Source organism: Arachis stenosperma, chromosome 6, assembly GCF_014773155.1.
Source record: "Arachis stenosperma cultivar V10309 chromosome 6, arast.V10309.gnm1.PFL2, whole genome shotgun sequence".
Classification (NCBI taxonomy): domain Eukaryota; kingdom Viridiplantae; phylum Streptophyta; class Magnoliopsida; order Fabales; family Fabaceae; genus Arachis; species Arachis stenosperma.
The window spans coordinates 142,654,869-142,677,485 of NC_080382.1; the positions used below are offsets into that span (position 1 = coordinate 142,654,869).

Here is a 22,617-nt window from a genome sequence, read left to right on the forward strand (position 1 = left end):
ATTTTTGAACTATGTGAATTAATATAGTTAAAAAAATAAATTAATTTTAAATTTAATTAATAGCATTAAATTAGAGCATAGTATATTTTTATTTGATTGATAATTGTTCATATTGTTCAAAATGCTCATTGTTTACCTAGCACAAAAACATATAGAATTTAATTTTTTTAATGCATTTATTATATATATTTGGTGAAAAAAATAGATAATATATTTAATATATATAACTTAAAATATATGTTAGCAAAACTCTAAATCAAATCGATTTTGGCAGTTTACTAATCATTTTTTTAATTAAAAAAACTAGAGATGTATTATTCACAACTAATATTAGTTTAACCTAAAACCACAAAAAACATTTAAATAAAGAATGCAGCATCTTACTACAAAAACACAAGTGAATAATTATATTGAGCGCGTTATTTCACTTAAAATAAAAAAGACTTCTACCAAAAAACATGAGAGCGTTAAAACCTAGAAATCAAACAGAGTTAAATTTATTTTAATTTTTATTATCGTTTTAATATCATCAAATTAATTAGTATTTTTCACTCTACCGTCATCTTATTCTTCTGGATTTTTTGAAATGATATATCAGTCAGACTTATCCTCCAAAGTGAATATCAATTAAAAATGTTAAAAGCATTGAAATTGATTTGTTAATATTTTCAAAATTTATTCCAGCAATATAAAGCTATAAAAAAAAGATGTGGAGTATTAGAAACAGGAAAAAGGGAAAGTGGGAGATAATGGAAAAATTCAGAATAGAATACCTAGTTTGTGAATATTAGAAGATAGCAAGACAATAATGAGATCTTCAGATGGAAATATAGAATAAGCATACAATACACTTGGGAGCCATTCAAAGATTTTTATTCATGAAAACAGAAAACGCACCACATTTGATTTCTGTGTGTCAAAATGGGAGTGGAAAACATGCAGATACTTTGAATTATCAACCACCACAGGGGTTATGGCATAAGAGGTGTCTCAGAAGTTCTCATCATTAAGAAGGTAATTCAGATTAGACAAAGACATCAATCAACATAACGCAACTTACCAAATATGAAATAAAATGTGCTTCACATCGATCACTTGGAAATAGGAAGCTGTTTCTCCCCCCTCCAAATACATCATGGTTAACATGTATAGTTTTAAGGTTCTCACGAATACAGTGCCTAATTACAACCAAAGGTGAGCTTAAAAGGTAAAACATGGAACGGTCGATTTTATGTACCCGGAAATGAGCAAACAGCAAACTAGTTTACTCTACTTCACCACCTCAAAAGTGGAGCGAAGATTGGATATCGTGACAGGGCACTCTCCTTTCTCATCATAATCGGCGAAGTCTCCACTTGACAAGTCAATATTTTCAAATCTGGTTCCCTCCAGCTACAAAGGTACAACTTGCATTATTCGGAAAATACAAAATAGGCACAAACGTGGAAAATTTATGTTGTCAAAAAATATGAAGCATGTCAAAAGTCAAAACCTCAAGTAAACAATGAAAATCAGATGAAGGATTACAGAATTTGCTGATAATCTCAACAATCATGAAATCAGAAATAACATATTCAAAATGATTTGGAAGAAAAAACAAGATGACAAAGCCAATACCTAAGGAAGTGAAGATAGATATTTCCGCATCAGGGGAAAATGATCAACTAGTACAACTTTGCATGAAAGGGGGTCTGGCTCTCACTATAAATTTATTTTGAACCTAATCATTATTGCTTATAATTATTACTTTTGTTTCAGCACAAAAATTAATATTCATGCAAGTTTTGAGTTCTTAAGTAATTTTCAAGCATAAGGGATAACGTATATCTAGTTTTCAACAGTAAACATAAACCCTGATAATGTTCACTTTTACCACCTTAGAGAAAAGCTGTATGAGCTAATTGCAGTATTTAGTTGATATATCAGCAACACTGAACTATAATAGGAAATCACACATAGTATACCACACTTAGAAAATGATCAACTAGTACAACTTTGCATGAAAGGGGGTCTGGCTCTCACTATAAATTTATTTTGAACCTAATCATTATTGCTTATAATTATTACTTTTGTTTCAGCACAAAAATTAATATTCATGCAAGTTTTGAGTTCTTAAGTAATTTTCAAGCATAAGGGATAACGTATATCTAGTTTTCAACAGTAAACATAAACCCTGATAATGTTCACTTTTACCACCTTAGAGAAAAGCTGTATGAGCTAATTGCAGTATTTAGTTGATATATCAGCAACGAACTATAATAGGAAATCACACATAGTATACCACACTTAGAAAACAATGAGCAACAATAAGGAGACTCACCGACTCAGCTTTCCATCCATCAGCAAATACAAAATCCACCGGCTCATATCCCCTACAGTCAAACAACATCAATGGAGCATACTTCCCTGACTGACTTTGTGAATGAGTAAGAGGTTGGCCTCTTCCTTCAATCATTGCCACTGTACCATCCCTGCCACAGAATTTGCACTGCATGCCAAGTAAAAGTTAGAGGTGCTAAATGAAATAGAATTCCACTCAGAATTTGCACTGCATGCCAAGTAAAAATACCAGAGCTACATATCATTTGTTCTCCAGTGGTGCACTCATTCAAATCAATCTTATTGAAATGAATTCAATGGAGACTATAGCCATCAAAAATCAACAGCAAAGTTTTGTCCTACTAGATGACATCAGTGCTAGTCAAATCTTGTCGATATTAAAACCATTACGATCAGAGTGATACAACATTTTTGAGTCAAGTACCATGCCAACTCCATAAGAATTCATAATTTGTTAGTTCATTACTGCCCTTATTTATATTGCTAATTACTAACTAAATAAATAAATCCCTAACAACCCTTAATTGGCCTAAAACTACTGGGCTAATGGGCTCTGGCCTTCTAGTCAAAGTTCCCCCTCTATCTCTAGCTATTAAGACTATTGTCTATCCTGTAAACCGGGGCCTCTCACATGTCATCTACACATTTAATCAAACAGAAAGCATGAATAAAATTATACGGTAAATAGGGGCAAACTGTATTAGCTCATTTAATGGAAGATTACAACCAAAGTAATTGCTGGGTAGCACAGGTTACAAATTTGGTCATGCAAAAATAACAAGAGTTGATCTATTTTGTTGAATTGAATCATCTAAAAACACAGTTAACAAAAATAAAGAGCTGAAGAGTGATTAATTGTACCTTCCGAACGTAATTGAGGATCCTAGGGCAAGGAAAAATTCTGGGATAAGGCTAAATGAAACAAAATTCCTCTCAGTCTTAACTCTTAAACTAAAAACGAGCTTATATATATATATATATACTTCGAAGTTGTCAAGTCAATAAACACGAAAATTCCAGTACTCATCGAGTCTACAACCACATGCAAGAAACTATTTAGATAGATAACTTCACAGACACCAGAGTTGCATATTCTTCGTGTTCCAGAGCGCAGCATAACTTCACAGTTCAAAAATACCAGAGCTACATATCATTTGTTCTCCAGTGGTGCACTCATTCAAATCAATCTTATTGAAATGAATTCAATGGAGACTATAGTCATAAAAAATCAACAGCAAAGTTTTGTTCTACTAGATGACATCAGTGCTAGTCAAATCTTGTCGATATTAAAACCATTACGATCAGAGTGATACAACATTTTTGAGTCAAGTACCATGCCAACTCCATAGGAATTCATAGAATTCATAATTTGTTAGTTCACTGATGCCCTTATTTATATTGCTAATTAGTAACTAAATAAATAAATCCCCAACAACCCTTAATTGGCCTAAAACTACTGGGCTAATGGGCTCTGGCCTTCTAGTCACAGTTCCCCCTCTATCTCTAGCTATTAAGACTATCATCTATCCGGTAACCCTCCTTAATGGGGCCTCTCACATGTCTTCTACCCATTTAATCAAACAGAATGCATGAATAAAATTATACGGTAAATAGGGGCAAACTGTATTAGCTCATTTAATGGAAGATTACAACCAAAGTAATTGCTGGGTAGCACAGGTTACAAATTTGGCCATGCAAAAATAACAAGAGTTGATCTATTTTTGTTGAACTGAATCATCTAAAAACACAGTTAACAAAAATAACAAGAGCTGAAGAGTGATTAATTGTACCTTCGGAGCGTAATCGAAGAACCAAGTCCAAGGAAACTTTCTGGGATAAGGCTAAATGAAACAAAATTCCTCTCAGTCTTAACTCTTAAACTAAAAACGAGCTTATATATATATATATATATACTTTGAAGTTGTCAAGTCAATAAAAACGAAAATTCCAGTACTCATCCAGTCTACAACCACATGCAAGAAACTATTTAGATAGATAACTTCACAGACACCAGAGTTGCATATTCTTCGTGTTCCAGAGCGCAGCATAACTTCACGGTTCAAAAATACCAGAGCTACATATCATTTGTTCTCCAGTGGTGCACTCATTCAAATCAATCTTATTGAAATGAATTCAATGGAGACTATAGTCATAAAAAATCAACAGCAAAGTTTTGTTCTACTAGATGACATCAGTGCTAGTCAAATCTTGTCGATATTAAAACCATTACAATCAGAGTGATACAACATTTTTGAGTCAAGTACCATGCCAACTCCATAGGAATTCATAGAATTCATAATTTGTTAGTTCACTGATGCCCTTATTTATATTGCTAATTAGTAACTAAATAAATAAATCCCTAACAACCCTTAATTGGCCCAAAACTACTGGGCTAATGGGCTCTGGCCTTCTAGTCACAGTTCCCCCTCTATCTCTAGCTATTAAGACTATCATCTATCCGGTAACCCTCCTTAATGGGGCCTCTCACATGTCTTCTACCCATTTAATCAAACAGAATGCATGAATAAAATTATACGGTAAATAGGGGCAAACTGTATTAGCTCATTTAATGGAAGATTACAACCAAAGTAATTGCTGGGTAGCACAGGTTACAAATTTGGCCATGCAAAAATAACAAGAGTTGATCTATTTTTGTTGAATTGAATCATCTAAAAACACAGTTAACAAAAATAACAAGAGCTGAAGAGTGATTAATTGTACCTTCTTCTGAGTGTAATTGAGGATCCTAGTCCAAGGAAACTTTCTGTGATAAGGCTAAATGAAACAAAATTCCTCTCAGTCTTAACTCTTAAACTAAAAACGAGCTTATATATATATATATATATATATATATATATATACTTCGAAGTTGTCAAGTCAATAAAAACGAAAATTCCAGTACTCATCCAGTCTACAACCACATGCAAGAAACTATTTAGATAGATAACTTCACAGACACCAGAGTTGCATATTCTTCGTGTTCCAGAGTGCAGCATTCACCCTTATTGAAAGAATTCCACGAAAGCTATATCCATTAAAACTGCAAATAATATACTGGATAACATCACCTTGCGACTTGCGAGTTTCCTAATAACATATTAACAAATTACCATCATCGTCACCAACAGTCTTGTCTCACTCCGCAGGGTCGACTAAAAGGACTAGATGACATCATTGTCAGTCATAATAAATCCTGTCTATGTTAAAACCATTGTAACATAAACCATTCAAGCTTTTCACATCAACAGCTAACTCCAGTAGGAATTCGCTGAACTCAACTTCACTATTCACAATCTTATTTTCGACAACGCTAACACCCTTATATCCAGTGCTAATAAAACTAACTCACTCCGAAACAAAAACCCTAAGGAGTCTGAAGTCTGAAGTCTGAACCGAACGGCTTGGCTTCTAATTATAGTTCTTTCTTTCTACTTCTCCCTCTACCCTCGAGATATCAAGATTTAAGCCTATTCGAATGAAGAATCTATGACGTTAACACATATATATGCTGCAAGATTTAGAAATTCAAATGGAAGAAAAACAAATAACATCAAATAACTGCAACGAAACACAATTGATCCATTTTTCTTGAATCGAAACATCTGAAAACACAGTCAACAAAAAGAAGTGATTGAAATTGAATTGTACCTTCTGAAAGAGATGAGCGATACCTCTACTCCTGGGAATAGTAATGGTCTCCTTCAAAGAAACACAAGTCTCTTTCTGGCTGACCTCACCGCAGTTTCCACATTTGACCTACAGAGAGAGAAAATGGGAAGTGATAAGAAGAGAGAAGCATGGAAGAATGGAATTAGGGGAAATGACGAGAAAGACCTTGAACATATAGGGGAAGTCAGGGTCATTGCAACCAGATTGAGGTTGAAGATCGGTTAGGTTTTCGAGATCGGCGGTGATCATCAGCATGAGGAGCACCATTTTCGTTTCTTTCTTCTTTCTTTCTTTTTTTTCCGTTGGCGTCAATCGCAAGCGAGTTTTCTTCTCTCTAAGCTCGCTCCCTCGATTCTGTAACACTTTCTCACTCTCATTTCCGTTTCGTGTTACAAACTTATATGCTGGAATATTGAATTAAAGGATTCGATTATTCTAGAATCTAGAGCATCCGTTTCTTTTAAGAAAATGCCATATGTACCCCCCAAAATAAAATTTGTAAGACAAAAAATACTTGGGGATAGATAGATTATCAATATTTAAAAATATGAAATAAAGTATATTGTTAGATTATTAAATTAAAAAATTAATTTTATAATTAAATAATGACAAAAAAATTAATTTTATTGGTCTTTAATATTTTTTGTATAAAATTATAAATATATTGTTATTCAATTTATTTTTAGTGTATATTTATATTTATTTTTTATTAAATAAAGTAAATACTAAATTTATTTTTATTAGAAGTGTATATGGGCTGGGTTACATCAAATTTAGCTTAATCCAAATCTGACTCAAAATATAGATCGGGTCTAATTTTTAGACTTTAACTCGATCCTAAATCCGATGAAATTTACGCACTTTCGGAACGAGTGAAATCTGGATAAAAATCGGGTCTTTAGCATGTAAAAATCACATAATCTCCAACCATTATTTCATAATTCACTTAGTAAAATTCACTTAAAAAAATATAATAAGAACAAACTCTTCTCTAAAATTAAAGCATAATCATAATTAATATTAATATTGTCTAATAACACCAAATATTTAAATCAATACAAATAATATAATATTATGCATTAGTATAAAGTCTTATGCATTTTGAACATAAAATATTAACATATAATCTTATAATGACTAATAACACAAAATATTAAAGTTTACAATATTTAAATTCCACATAAAAATAGCTATTATCCATCACTAATAACACAAAATATTAATTAATTCGATTTGTATATAAATGTGTTTTGAGACTTTTATGTTGATTTTTTTATTTGAGATATTCAAGTAATATTGATATGTATTTGGTTTAATGAAGTGAATTGTCCTTAAATTTAATATAAACAATTAACTAGCTACTTAAAAATATAGACTATCTTCAAAATTGTATCAAAAATTTACTTAGTATTTAATTTTTCTTAAAATAAAAGATATAAATCCATTATAAAATTCTTTTAAAAAATATTTCTCCTGTTAATCAAAGAATGAAAAGATTTGTATATCCTTGTTCTTTAAATTGAGTGGGTTTAACGAATAGTTAACACATGAAGATAAATAAATAAATAAATAAAAGTTTAATTGCTCTGTTAATTTTTATAATTTTGTTAAATTTTTAATTAAGTCTTTATATATATATATATATATATATATATATATATATATATTAAGTCCCTATATTATATCAGATTTTATAATTAAGTCTTTATCGTGACAAAAACGTTAAAATTAATGAAATATTTCATTAAACAAAACGAATATATCTAATACTTAACTGAATATTCTATATAGTTTAATAAAATATTCTGTTAGTTTCAACGTTTTTATCACAATAAAAATTTACTTACAAAATTTAATTTGGTATAAGACCTAATTAAAAATTAAAATATATATATATAGGAATCTAATTTAAAAATTCAAAAACTATAAGGAGCTATGAAATAATTTAAACCATAACTAAATAAATATGTCATATACTTAGCTAGTTAATTATCTTTAGACGAGGTAAAACTCTACAACTGTGAACATGTTTGTATACATTGCAAAGATTATGACTTTTGTCCATGTAAGTTCAAAAGTTAAACTAATTATGATATCTGTTTATTCCTTCCATTACCATGATTTCAACTTCAGGTACATATTTCAAGTTTGAAATTATGAATAATGAAAAAAAGAATAATATATATCTTTCTATATATTAATAAATTGATACTCAATCTTCTTAAATCATATTATTTATAAAGATACTGGATTCCTAAAATATGATGAAAAATAAAAATATTTTTTAAATTATCCATTATATCTAATTTAAATATTTGCAATTTTTTTTAACTTGACAAATGAGTGAAGACTAAAAAGGAGGTACCTGATAAATGAAGCATGCTTTTCATGCCAAAGATCCAATTAAAATCAGCATAAAAACAAAAGTTGAATGACATATTTAGATGGTAAATCATGCAGTCATCACTGACTCTCACTCATTGTTAAGAAATAATATCTTATTTTCTAGTTAGTTCATATCTATATATATGTTTCCAATAAATAATAATAATAATAATCAATGGCACATACCACATATGTTTTCAAACCCCAAATCATATCCTTGTCTTCCATTTCAATTATATTGTCTCAAATAATATAATAATAATAATCACCAATAAATAATATATATAGATAATCTTCTATCAAATTAAATCTTGATGGATTATTCCAAAATAATTTTCATCTTTTTATTGTTGGGCCTAGCAATCATAGCTCAAGGGTTTGTAAACCATGGTGGTTCATTCTCCAAACAGAAGGTTTTGGAAGTTGAGAACAAATTGAGACATCTTAGAAGGCACTCCTTGAAAACCATCAAGGTAAAAAAAAAAAAAAAACAGTATTTACTAATTAATAATTATTATTTTTATACTCTTCAAATTAATTATTTAATTATATATTGCATGTGATCGTTAGAAGAAAAACTAGTACATGCTTTTCATATGTTAGTCATGATTAATCAAATAATCCTCTATAGCATTTACATTAAAAAATAGGTAATTAGTTACTTTGTTAAGTTTCTCAACATTTTTAAGTTGTTTTTAGGCAAGATGCTTATTACTAATATTTTGGTGCTAATCTCACTAACATGTATTGCATGACTAATAATTGTAGAGTGAAGATGGGGATATTATTGATTGCATTGACCTTAATAAGCAGCCAGCTTTTGATCACCCTGCTTTGAAAGATCACAAAATCCAGGTCACTATATATAATATATAATTTGTTTATAATTAATTATTTAAAAAAATATTAGTAAGGTTCTAACTGAAAATTTTGATATAGTATACGAATTATAAAGGCCGACAGAATAATTAAACTTTTCATCGACTTTTATGTAGTTAAAATTATAAAAAAGTCTAAAAAAATAATTTTTTTAATTTTTTTTAATTCCTCAATGGAAATGAATGTGCTTTTTAGTTATTAAAAAAATTCTGAAATAATCACATCCTTGGTGCATTACATTACCTACTAATTAGTACATTTATTTACTTATTAATCAGATGGCTCCCACTAAAAATTCAGCAAATAAGGAACCTATTGAATGGAGCAAAAGTAGAAGCAAAACAAAGGATGCTGAAGATTCATTATCATTGAGGGTGTTAACTTCCCAAATATGGAAGAAAAGTGGAACATGTCCAGAAGGAACAATACCTATTAGAAGAATAAGAAAGAATGACATGCTTAGGGCTCCTTCAATTGAAGAATATGGAAGGAAGAAACCTAGCTTCTCTCCCACTAGACAAGTTCATGAGAATCTTGACTCCTATGTACCACTAAGAAATCACTCTGTGAGTCTATTACAAATACTATATACATTTTAATTTTAATATATTGATAATATTAGTGTAAAATATTTTATATAGTTATTTAATTAAATTTAAATTATATATATAATCATGCATGATGCATAAATACAGAAGGCAATATTGTTCGCAGTAGGGTTCAGGTACTTGGGAGCAAAAGCAGACATAAATGTATGCTGGCCATTTGTTGAGAAAGATGATGAATTCAGCACTGCACAGATTTCTCTCCTCACTGGCTCTTATCAGCACTTTGAATCTGTTCAATCTGGATGGGCGGTAATTCATTCATTCATAACACAAACATATTATCCCAATTAACATCTACACCAAAATCAATCATTAATATAAAAGATATGTTATAATACAAAATAATAAAAATACACATTAAAATAAATTAAATAATATATATTTATATAAATATATAATAATTAGTTTTGATAATATTTTTTTATCGAAATAAATTATTTTTCTAACTAATTCTAATTTAAATCGTTAAAATAGATAGTTTCATGACATAATAATATGTATCAAGAAAATTCTATAACATAAAGTTAATATTTGTTACTAAAAAGATATATATATATATGAAAGAAGAGGCTTACAGTATATGCACAATTCACAATTATTTGAAACCCCAAAAAGTATTTTATGAAAAAGAAGGTAACAATATTTTTTTATTAATTTAATTTTTTTTACATAAGTAATGAGTTTGGACAAATTCAGGGGCGGTAATTATTATATAGTAAGGGGGGAATAATGGCTTCCCAAATTAAAATTTTTAATGTATAAATTTTTTTAATTTTTACTAGTCCCCTAATTTTAATTTCTTTCTTCTTTTATAGTGATGTTTTTTTTTTTTTTATATTGGCCTTCTCCAATAAAATGCTCTAGCTAGTTCTGCCCGTGGACAAATAATCCACTTCCCTTCATGGGAAATATCTGCATTTATTCCACCCAAACATCTTTTGTATTATTGGTATAGGAAACATGAAGAAACATCAATTAATTAATTCTCTTATTACTTGCACGTATAAAGTTCGAATAATAAATTTTGCATGATAAATGATCACCAACTAAAGTGCCATTTTTTTAAAGGGAAAGTATGAGGAGCCAATGAAATATTTATACAATGTATACAATGGAGGTTTATGGAATATTAGAGATATAATTATTAGTGTTACATTTTCTCATCAGCTGAAGTTTTTGGGATGAGTGGTATCATGACATGGTATTAAAGCGCTAGATCCTCCTTTTTTAAAACATGCTAACTGCCTCATGCGTCAATTTAATTTTAAAGTTATATACACCATGTTGTGTTTAATTTTAGCCATTTTTAGCAATAAATTTCAATTCTTTTATTTGTCTTTAATGAAAACAGGTCAATCCGGGTGTATATGGTGATAGACAAACTCGTGTGTTCGTATATTGGACGGTAAGTATTTAATTTTAATTAATTATTAATTATTGGGTTCTATATAAGGATAAATAAATGTTAATTGAAAAATAGACACATAGGAATTTTGCATATTACAGTGTTTTTGTTTTCATGATTCTGAGAACTAAATCGAATTGATCGGTTCAATTGAATTAACTAAAAATAATCATTTGGATTTTTCACTTCAATGCAAATTTGGTAGCCAATAAATTGGTCAATTGCAAAAATATATTATTTTATTATATCTAATTAAACTTTTATTAATATTTTAATTGAATCTTTAAATTTTTGAAACTCTAACTTTATCGAATTGATTATCAGAAACTTTTCGAATTATCTCCAATAATCTGGATTAATTCCCCTTTAATTTGATGGTGATATTGATAATAATGCAGGCTGATGGTTCAAACAAAACGGGTTGCTTTGATCTAACATGTCCTGGTTTTGTTCAAACTAGTAAAGAAATTGCATTAGGTGCTGCAATTTATCCAATCATTCCAGTTCCCGGTGACCTTCCATACGATATAAATATTTACATCTATAAGGTCAGAATACTTTATATCAAAATAAAACCCTAGTTTTAATTTAATTTGTTATTACCCCTATTACATATTATTTAAGTAATCATGTTAGGCATTAACTTTTTTTGGCTAATATCGTTCAAATTTTTTAAAATTATTTTATTTATCCTAAATATAGACCATAAATTATAAATTTTTAACCATAAATCCTAAATTATAAATTATAAAATCTAAAGTTAGTTAATAGTGACTAACTAATAATTAGTTTCGTATGCTTTTTTATATTATTTATTGAAAAGATATAAAAAATTAATGGTTAGTTAGTTGACATTAGAGGTGTTCATGGGACGGACAGAATTTAATTAGACCTCGAATCTAACCGTAAAAGGTCACCAAGTATATTTTTGTCCGGATTTAATTAGACCTCAGATTTGATCCTAAAAGGTATATACAATTTTTTTAAATTTTATATATTAAAATAATAAAATTTTATTTTTGAAAATCAAATTTAACAAATGTTATATCCTATTTATACCAAAATAAAATATTTTGAAACAAAAACAATACCGTATAATATAAAAAAATATTAATTAAAGTATAAACAAAATATGACATTACTAATTTTATTTTAAATTATAAAAAGTAGTCTTAGGTCGAGTCGGACGGATCAAAGCATAACCTGACCCGACCCGAAAGGGCGAGGGAAGAGAAGGGGAGGGGGTCGAACTTGGCAAGCACGGGTCTGGATCGGATCTTGAACACCCGTAGTCGATATTATCTAACTTTAATATTTAAGTTTATAATTTAGAATTTACATTTAAAAGTCTTTGATTTAGAATCTATAATTCAAAATAAACAAAATAATTTTAAAAGAATTAGTTGATGTATGTCAACTCAAAAAAAGTTAATTATCTGAAATTGCTCTTATTTATTTAATCGAGTTAATTAATTTAATTTCCTTAATTTATTTAGGACATTATAACCAACAATTGGTGGGTGCAGTATGGAGAGAAGACAAACATAGGGTATTGGCCAGCAGAGCTATTTGAAACATTATGTTACAATGCTGATTCTGTGGAATGGGGTGGTGAAGTTTATAGCTCTAAGATTTTACACTATCCTCACACTAAAACAAACATGGGCAATGGTAAATTTGGCTCACAACCCAACTCTGCCTACTTCAAAAGGATGAGAATTCATGATAACTCTGAGTCTTTGAAGTTTCCTGAATATGTTGATCGCTACTCTGATGAATATAATTGCTATGATGTTAGGTTTCTTGGGGATTATGTTGAAGATCCTGAGTTATATTATGGTGGTCCTGGCTCAAGTGACTATAATTATATGTGCCTTTAATTTATTTTTCATATAGTTGTAGGCATTTATTATGTTGTTAAAGTTAATTAATTCATTATATGAAGCATATTCTAGGTTATAGGGCTTCTAAGAATACATTTCTTAAATTAAATACTATTCAAGTGGGTAAAAGTACATGATTAGGTGCCATTGAGTTATAACTCAAATAACATAATCTCCTCATATTTATTTAAAGATCGCGGATTCGAGTCTCGCTATCTTTGGTAAAATATATATATATATATATATATATATATATATATATATATATATATATATATATATATGATTAGCTCAATGTGATGAATGCAAGCTATATATGTTATCCTCCTTTTATATACTCATTCTTATTAACATTTTACTTTCTTTGGTTCTTTCAAGTTTGACGAGTACTTAATATATATCACATTACTGAAAAAAATTGCTGTAAAAAAGAACGGAAAAAAAGGAAAAAGAAAAGTTCAAACTTGACATGATGAACCTGCATAAATTGATTATATTAATATTTTTTAGGTTTAATTAATCAGTAAATATTTATAGTCTCAATAAAGTTTTAATTAAATCCTTATAGTTTAGAAATTTGTAATTGAATATTTGTATTAGATAAAAAAAATTAATTAGATCCTTTTTAATTATATTTTATTAAAAAATACATCTTTTAAAATATTTGTTTTGTATTCGATATAGAATGACTTAAGAATTTTCAATATTCTAGTATCATTGTATTTTATTCTAAAAAAAAACTAAAATTAGTAAGAATTTTTTTTAATACAAAATCTCTATTACAAATTTTTAAACAATAAAAATTAATAAGAAATGGACAAATAAGTCATTGACCTTTTGATCCGCAGACATTTAAGTTTTTGAAGATTTGAAAATACATTTAAGTTTTTGACCTTTTTAAAACTTGGACATATTAATCCCTGACTCAACAAAAAAATCAAACTCGTTGTACTGATCTGATTAATACGGATGCACACATGAGAGGGTTTTTAAAATTGGACAAATTAGACTTAGGGATGATATGTTCAGTTTTTTTAGAGGTCATGAATTTAAATGTATTTTTAAATCATCAAAAACTTAAATGTCTGCGGACTAAAAAGTTAAGGATCAATTTGTCTTTTTTTCAAAATTAATTAAAATTTTAGTAAATTTTAGAGATAAACAGACCAATTAAACTTATTATTATTTAAAAAGAGTGCTACATATATAATTTTGACAAATCGGTCATAATCTCTCAACATTTTTATCAGATTATCCAAGTAAAGAAATATTCAGTAGGTTGATAGGTGAAAATATGCATCAAAATCATCATATTTTTCATAATCTCTTACTTTTCGGTATGTGACTCTGTTGAAGGAATAAGAAAATTCTCAACAATATTGTACAGAGGTCAGAACTTGTTCTTATTATTGTGTAAATAAATATGATATATTATCCCGTTATTAATTAGTCTTCTCCTAATAATCGCTGTTTGTTTTTCTTGCACTTACCCAAGAATAAAAAAAATTAAGGTCTTGTTCCTTGTTTTAGCTTTGAGAATATTTTTTTATATATTAATTTATTTAACTTTATTATAAAAGAACAACATTAGATATTTTCTATCATAATTATACATCCACAGATTTATTCTTCTTTAAACGAGTCTTTCGTAAATTTTATAAATTTTTATTTAATCATTGGTTCCATTTAATTTGGCACTTATTAATATAGCTTACTATTATTTGGTATATCATGCAGACACCTAATGCTACCACTACTTTGCATTATCCAACCCTGGCGTAAAGGTAAACTAAACAGTTGATTCCTTAGAATATTAAACAAATTATTTTTTATCTTTAAAATTTGAGATAATTTAATCATTTAGCTATATTATATTTTATAAAATTAAGAATTAATTTATTACTTTTTCTTAAATGTTAGGAACTATTTTATTCTTTAAAAAACTAATTTATTTATTTATTTATTCAGTAGAAAAGAATTTGTTAAGAATTTATTTAAAGTATTATTCAATAAATTTAGCGGTCAATAAAAATAATAAAGCAATAAATAATTTAATTTATATCTTCTCAAGAGAGTGTAATAATTAATTATGCTTCTATATACTTTGTTTTGCATGATATTTATTTAGGATGCCCTCTTTAATCTCAACGCTAAAGGAAGATATGATGGCATGGAAGCAGACATAAATGTTTGGAAACCAATGGTGGCATCAAAATTGGACCTAGTTCAGTTTCTATGTGGGTTCAAGCAGGGGATTTTCCCAATATTGATATTGCTTACATGAAATTATTATATCCTTTTTTCAACTTTCATTGATATTTCACTCTAGTTTGTGTGTCTTTTATTTCACTATATTAGTGATATGTATTAGTATTACACATTTAAATACCACATAATAATTAGAGTTTAATTTGATGTATTGACAGTGTAAAATATTTTACACAATTTGCAATTACAACTATTCTATTAGATGACCATTCATACCTTAATGAAAACTAATGCAGATAGACGTAACTCCGCATTTTTATCATGACAACAATAATAAACCTAGATTTACCACATTTTGGACGGTAAGCACATACAAGCAATTGCTCAAATATCTTTTAAAAATTAAATGAGAAATTATTCTTTTATCATTTACTATTATATAGTAAATCTAATTGTATGAAATAAAATTTTTAATATTTATTTGAATATGAAATGTCCTATTTTGAATAACTAATTACTGAGGATGTTTGATTTGCAAGTATATTTCCAGCTTCCAATTTTTACCACACACAATTTTAAAAATGAAAAACAAACACCAAACATAGAAATTTCCAAAATTGAGTGATAATTTGCAATGATGGAGCCATAGAGGATTAGCACTATGTGAAAATTGGAAATGTAGTAAAATAAAATAGCCCTTGTTCTTTTTCTAGTTTCTAGAATATGAAAATTATGGTAGTTATGATTATGCAAATCAAATTATTGACTTGTTTATATTGGCCTTTTATGCTTATAACTCATTCAGTAAATCAGTAGAAGAAGGAACCCATTTAAATTAAATCCTAATAAATCAAATGGGATATCCTAAAACTTTATTCTCCAACAAAATCCTCCCTAAATGTCTATTCGTAAAAGTTTACAAAATCACATACAGGATTGGATCACTAAGGTAAAATCTAATATAAACGATAAAATGAAAAAACAAGTATAGAAGTAGACAACATATATTAGTGTTACATTTTGACCAGTTTTGATATTCCATGAACATATTATATCTACATATGATATAAATATGCTTTGTAATTTGGTCAAAGGCGAAACCTATAGTATACTTAGCCTCTTACATTCATTTGTTACATCATATATATCCGACCATAAAAAAGACTTACAGAAACCGATGGAATTCCATATGCTGATTATTAGGAATCATACCTTTTTCTCTCTTCTTGAATTGATAAAAAGATTCTAGCAGCTGATTCTGTTGCAGATCTTCGGTTGTGAGGCACAACTTTGATCACCCTAGTCTCTGATCTAGTTTCATGAGACTGATTGGTTCCCTCTATTACCACCACAGGATCCACAAGGGAAGGTGAATTTGCTTCTCTTCCTTCAGCAACTTCTTGTGTTGTTCTAGTCTGTTGTGCCGTTTCATTAGGACTATTCGTGGAGCTTCCTTGGAACTCGCTATCCTTTGGTGTACGAGATTTCCCAGCATGCGATGCAGATCCGGTTCTCTGTACCGTCTGATTAGAGGAGCCTTGATTATGAGCAGGGAAATCGATTCTGTCGGCTGATGAATGACCATTTTGAAGATGAGAGCCTTGTGCCATGAACCGGTTTGCCTGTTCAACGGCCGACCCTGACATTGCTTGATTGTTCATAAATGGCATCCCATAAGGAGGGAAGTAGGCATGACTTCCTGGAGGAATGTAAGGCGGGACCCCAATTGCTTCGTGCGAAGCCGGGAGTCCATAGACAGGATTCATGTAAGTATTGCTCATAGGAACCGGCCCAAGGGGTCCAAATCCTCCACAAAATGACCCAGTAAATCCCGGTCCGGGATATGGCTTGTAGACAAGCCCTTCAGAAGGAGTCATAACAGGAATCAACCATTGATGCCCAGGTGACGGATTGAAACACATGGGGGCCATTCTATTATCAGCGGCACCACTGGCTTGGTGTGGATCTCCTGGAGTAGAAGAGTAATTCAAATGGTGGCTACCACTTTTTTGGGACGAAAAAGATGCTTTCCCGACTGCATTCTCAGCTGAACATTCCATCTTATGGTTTAACTTTTGGGAATCATCCTTGCGCTTTAGATTTTGTCGCTTAGGTTCCACAAGTTCTTCCAGTGAGAGGTTTTTAGTAGTAGACCCCTTCAAAGGGATCTTTCCAATGAAAGCAGCATCTTCAATCAGAAGTTCGGGCGATCCAGCAATCAGCTGTTGGACCTGTTTAAATAAAAGAGAACCAATCAGCACAAACCAAGTGGAAGGGCAAAACTGTGTGCTTGTGCAAGCGAGCAAGATAGGAGAACAAGCTTCCAATTTAGAATAGTGCAAGGCACTTAGTGTTGGAGATTATGATGATACCTTGATCAGTCTGTGCAATTCAAACACTTGGACTGCAAATATTCTCTGTTGACTGTACAGAGGAATGGGAGTTCAATCAAGACAATTGCACAAAACTCGTCCGGTGTGGAACATTAGACACAACAAAATAAAATAGAATGGACAAGAAGAAGTGAAAATTCTAGCAGTCAAAATAATGTGAAATTCTCATGCGACACTCCATTTCATCAACAAGTAACCACTAAAATCAGAGGATCTCTAGTCTTAGCTAATCAATTAAGCCAAAAAATCTACCATTCATGTACTCAAAATATTTCATATGTTCATAGAAATCTTAAGAGGACTATTCCACAGAGATTAAAATAACTACACATTTATAACCATATTTGTTTCCAAATTCAATATTCCTATTGTTTACTCATAGATTGCTTCAGTTTAAAAATCTAATACAAATTAACAAAATATAGCTAATATCGGACAACAAATTATAATATACAAAAGTAATATCTGTCCACTCATCTTCAGCATCTGCCATTTCTAAATCAAAATATAAAGATCTCACAATAAAAAGCACCCAGAAAATCCAACCCTTTGAAATCTAAAGCTTTATGGTTATCTTTCTTTCAGGAAGAAGAAAGCACATATACAGCAGATAAAAAAGGCATCTAATCGATAACAGAAAACCCAATATTATGATTAGTCTAGACCCCTCAAGTCATCACAAAACTCTCGAAGCGTCCCTACCATACTCCCTGGGATCATCCTGCATATACTTGGTCCCCTTCTTAGCCCAAGTCCTTCAGTGTAATTAAGGGCAAGTGTAGTAAGGGGACTTGCCCCAATGGTCACATTGAGAACCAAAGTAAGAGGAAACCAAGACAGGAATATCCAAACAGTGAATCATGAGATGATCGGCTGTCACAAGGGTCCCTCTCCGACATAGTACAATATTTAAGATTGCTCAATGCCCTGTTATAAAGATGATCCAGTACCCACCATAGAAACATTAGTAAGACTTTGAACAAACAGAAAAACCAATCTAGAAGGGACCCCAAGAATATTTAAATTCCCTTTTTTCAGAGTCACATTTTCTTTTATGCTATAACCAATTTGTAAATTAGTTTAAAAGGTGTGTGACTTCTGAAAAAAGAGAGAAAAGAGAAATTTGAGAGAATGTGTAGAATAAAAAAAATTAAATAACAAAAGCAGAGTTAGAACTCATAACTAAAACAAAGATATCTTAACCACATTAACTAATATGACTAACAATGCCCAAAAGAAACTAATGTGGCTTAAAATTTGCAACGGAAGACAAGAAAGCAGAAGCTTTAATTAGAAGCCTGGAAATTCACCTTTCTATCTACCTTCCAAGGGTAAAACTTTCACATTCCAAAATTATACCAAATATCTTAAATATGCATGCAAAAGAATAAGAGAAGGGAGAGAAAATCTCATCATACATCAGAAATCAAACTTCCACCAAATCTAACTTAGGACTTGTTACTTTTTTTTTGTTGGGGGTTGAGGGGGGTGTTAATTTTGAAATCCTGGCAGACATAGAAATTAAATTATCACTTCTTTTATGAAAAATCAGACTTATAAAATTCACAAAACTCAAGAATTAACAAGACACTATTAGACTTGAGCATATAATAATATGCATTTATCATGTAACACGTTTTCACAAAAATATGGTTAAAAACTACCAGAGAGGCAGATGCTACTAATAATTTAACATGAGACTTACTTGGCAATTTCTCGTCTTGCTTTAAAGAAATGTTTTTGACCTAGTATCCCTACAACATCATCAGTACTAACTCTCAAGGTTGACGAATTTTCTATACTGGAGATTTTGGAAATGTCATCACTGTCATCTAAATTCCCCCCTTGCATTGGGCCACCAATCTGTGTATCCTGACATTCGGGATCATTGTTATCCTCTTGTGGACTAGTTTGGTTTTCTGTCAAGATATCGCCGTGTTCATCATCATTGGTTTGTGAGCCAGCAACAGACACTGGCCATAAGCAAGCATCAGCATGATGTGATCTACTAATATTTGACACAAAACAATCTTGATTAGGAATTGTCTTTGTTTGACTTAGACCATCAACGGTTTCCCTTGATGATATGTCTCTACAAGACATTACTGGCTGTTGTCCATTGGAGATTATTGATGGATGTCTTTCACTCCTCACCATTGGAGTGAGATGTCTCCCATTGGAACTTTGAACTGTTTCATCATTTGATTGACCATTCCTTGAGTGAACATATACAGGAACCATGAAGTCATCATCATCTACCTTTCTCCTCTGTTCAACTTGTGTGGACGGAGTGTTCAGGTTTGCTCCATCATATTGGCGAGAACTATAACTTTCTCGACGAGTAGATGCTTGAGAAGGTTTATGAACTGGGAATGCATAGCTCCTCTCAGGACCAGTCCCCTGCAAGTAAGTTAAATCAACTTATGTTTGCAATACATAAAAGAAGCCATTCATGAACCTTCAACGAGCAGCTTATATTGTTGACATGGTTAGTTTGTCACAAAAATCAGAGTCTTCATGGCCAAGTAGGGTTGTCCCATTCTTCTACTTTCAAAACAGAAGTTGAATTTAAAACATGCAATATTAATAATTGGATATAAAAGCATCTACAAGCCTTCTCCTCAAATCCATAAATACAGTGAGGCCACATAAGAATGTATAACAATTGACATACGCCGAACATAAAATTGTTATACGTTCCTACATGTTTGGACGAGCTGTTGGAGGGAGTAGTGTCAATTCCCTTCCATCACAATTGATTTTGGCCATTTAAATCATGTTTGGTTTTTCTCAACTAGAATAAGTTCTTGCCTCTAAAATTGACTTTAGAAGAAGTGCAAATATTTTCCCCACACAAAATCACTGTTAGAGAAGTAAATTACGAAACATAAATGACTTCACATAAAAATCAATTTTAACTAAACCAATTCTGTCAGAATTAACTCTACCTACAATCAGTTCTAAAGAAGTAGAACCATACACATATAAGATTTTTATATCTCAAATCTCAGTTCACACACACACACACACACACACACACACAAAAGACAATAATTTCCAAGATCCTAGGGGGAATTACATAAAAAAAGTGAGGATTGCCCCAAAATTGATTGATACACAACTAGTCATAGTGTCATGCTAAAATCAACTAAACAAACAATCTCATGAAAACTATAAAAAGTGGATCACAATAACCACAACACAAAATCGAAGCAATAATTATACCTGGCTTGAGGATGATGGGGTACTTGGATGATTGATTGGTAGAAGACGCTGGTTGTTGAACCTTTGAGAAGGAACACTAAACTGTTCATAAAGTGCCATCTTGTTCCTAGGTGGTGCTCTTGGCCCTCCTTTCTCTGTATCATTCACATGAAGCCTTGGAAACATTGCTTCCCCAACAACCTTCTCTTCCTCTTTCCCTCTCTTCATCCTCCTCTTCTTCTTCTAACCTAAAATCCTCAGAGACAATTACACAAACACCTTAAGTGCTTAACACCCCACAACACAAAAATACACCCCCGAAACAAGGCATAACAACAATTACAACCTCAGACCCAAATCAAAGCGATTAATAGCTCAATAGCTCAATAATACCCTACAAACACAAAAGGAAAAAACTTAAGTCTTTAAATTGTGTGAATCTGGAAGTTGGGAACTAATTGAGACACACATGAAGGTATGTGATTGAAATTAGAAAAGAGAATGAAGATGTGGAAGTGAATGGGTTTCTTGTGGAAATTTGTGGGTGTGAAGAAAGAAGAAATTTTGAGAGGTGTGAGAGGCTATTTAGGGATACAGAAGAAGAGAAACAAGAACATCATCTGTGTCCGATAAAAAGGGTAGAGAGGAAAAAAACAAATAATAATAAAAAAAAAAAGTGCGGTGTTGTGGGGTCCACTAGTATCCAACTAGACTATCTCTTCCCACACTTTTTTTTTTTTTACTGGATTTTCGTTTTCGAGAATGTTCTCTGTTTTTATTTTTTAATTTTCGCTAATTATTTTAGAGTTTAAATTTAATTTTGATGTATGGAATCATTTTCTTTGTCAATATAATTTTAACTAAGTCACTAAATCTAATTTTTATGGTGTAATAAATATATGTATATTTTTTTATAAATATTATATAAATTAGCGTTTACGGTATTAAAAATTTAAAATCTAAGTATAAAAGATTAACTTTTTTATTATTATATATAACAATATTTTAAAAAACAAGTCTCAAAAATATTAATTTGCAGAATTATATAATTTCAATTTTAATTATTTAATTAAAAAATTATAAATTAATGTTTTTGTTATTGTGTTATTATGAATTTCAATCAAAATCCCGAACAATAAAATTTGCAACTTTTTTTAATTTATCATTATGAAATTTTTATGTTCAATTAAAATAATTTATTAAATTAATGTAAAAATTACTAAAAATATAACTTAAATTATCTATAAATTGTTTTATATAATACTTATAGATCCAATTAAATATAATTTAAAACTTTTATTTGTTTAATGTTAAAATATAATATGTGTTAGATGTATAAACCTTAAATCAAGCCTAACTAATAGATATAATTTTAAATTTTAAATAAAATCATAAAATTATATTATTCTTTTTTCATGACTAACCCACAATTGTAAAGATATTTTCATAAAAAGTTTTTTTTACTTTATATTATTTAGATGAAATTAGAAATTATAAAATTAAATTAATTTAATTCTTTTTTTTTTTTTATTAGGCTGCGGTGGTACACGTTTTAAATCAATCTAAACTGTATTAGATTTTTATGTCCTAATTTAATATTCATGTAAACACAAGATATGAATTTTAAGTTATATTATATATAT

At 30.0% G+C, this 22,617-nt stretch overlaps 3 protein-coding genes across 6 annotated transcripts; 1 reads left to right on the forward strand and 2 right to left on the reverse strand.

Moving 5' to 3' along the window:
* Nucleotides 1-1,037: 1,037 nt before the first annotated feature.
* LOC130935206 (uncharacterized) lies at nt 1,038-6,417 on the reverse strand. Of its 4 annotated transcripts, XM_057864818.1 has the most exons (6): nt 6,175-6,417; nt 5,989-6,096; nt 5,062-5,115; nt 4,131-4,181; nt 2,321-2,488; nt 1,038-1,392 (listed from the first exon to the last, which is right to left on the reverse strand). In XM_057864818.1, exons 1-6 carry the CDS (start codon nt 6,274-6,276, stop codon nt 1,270-1,272), a joined length of 606 nt encoding a protein of 201 aa, XP_057720801.1. In that variant the 5' UTR covers nt 6,277-6,417; the 3' UTR covers nt 1,038-1,269. The 4 variants fall into 4 exon arrangements, with proteins under 4 accessions (XP_057720801.1, XP_057720803.1, XP_057720802.1 ...); XM_057864820.1 differs by lacking the exon at nt 5,062-5,115; XM_057864819.1 differs by lacking the exon at nt 4,131-4,181.
* A 1,709-nt stretch (nt 6,418-8,126) lies between these two features.
* On the forward strand, nt 8,127-13,166 carry LOC130934882 (uncharacterized). Its single transcript, XM_057864407.1, has 8 exons — nt 8,127-8,142; nt 8,755-8,867; nt 9,163-9,249; nt 9,552-9,839; nt 9,969-10,130; nt 11,233-11,286; nt 11,685-11,834; nt 12,783-13,166. Exons 1-8 carry the CDS (start codon nt 8,127-8,129, stop codon nt 13,164-13,166), a joined length of 1,254 nt encoding a protein of 417 aa, XP_057720390.1.
* A 3,185-nt stretch (nt 13,167-16,351) lies between these two features.
* LOC130934960 (protein EARLY FLOWERING 3-like) lies at nt 16,352-21,591 on the reverse strand. The gene is made up of 4 exons (XM_057864472.1): nt 20,996-21,591; nt 19,476-20,170; nt 17,750-17,801; nt 16,352-17,608 (listed from the first exon to the last, which is right to left on the reverse strand). The coding sequence occupies exons 1-4, from the start codon at nt 21,200-21,202 to the stop codon at nt 16,577-16,579; spliced, it is 1,986 nt and encodes a 661-aa protein (XP_057720455.1). The 5' UTR covers nt 21,203-21,591; the 3' UTR covers nt 16,352-16,576.
* Between the last annotated feature and the right edge of the window lie 1,026 nt (nt 21,592-22,617).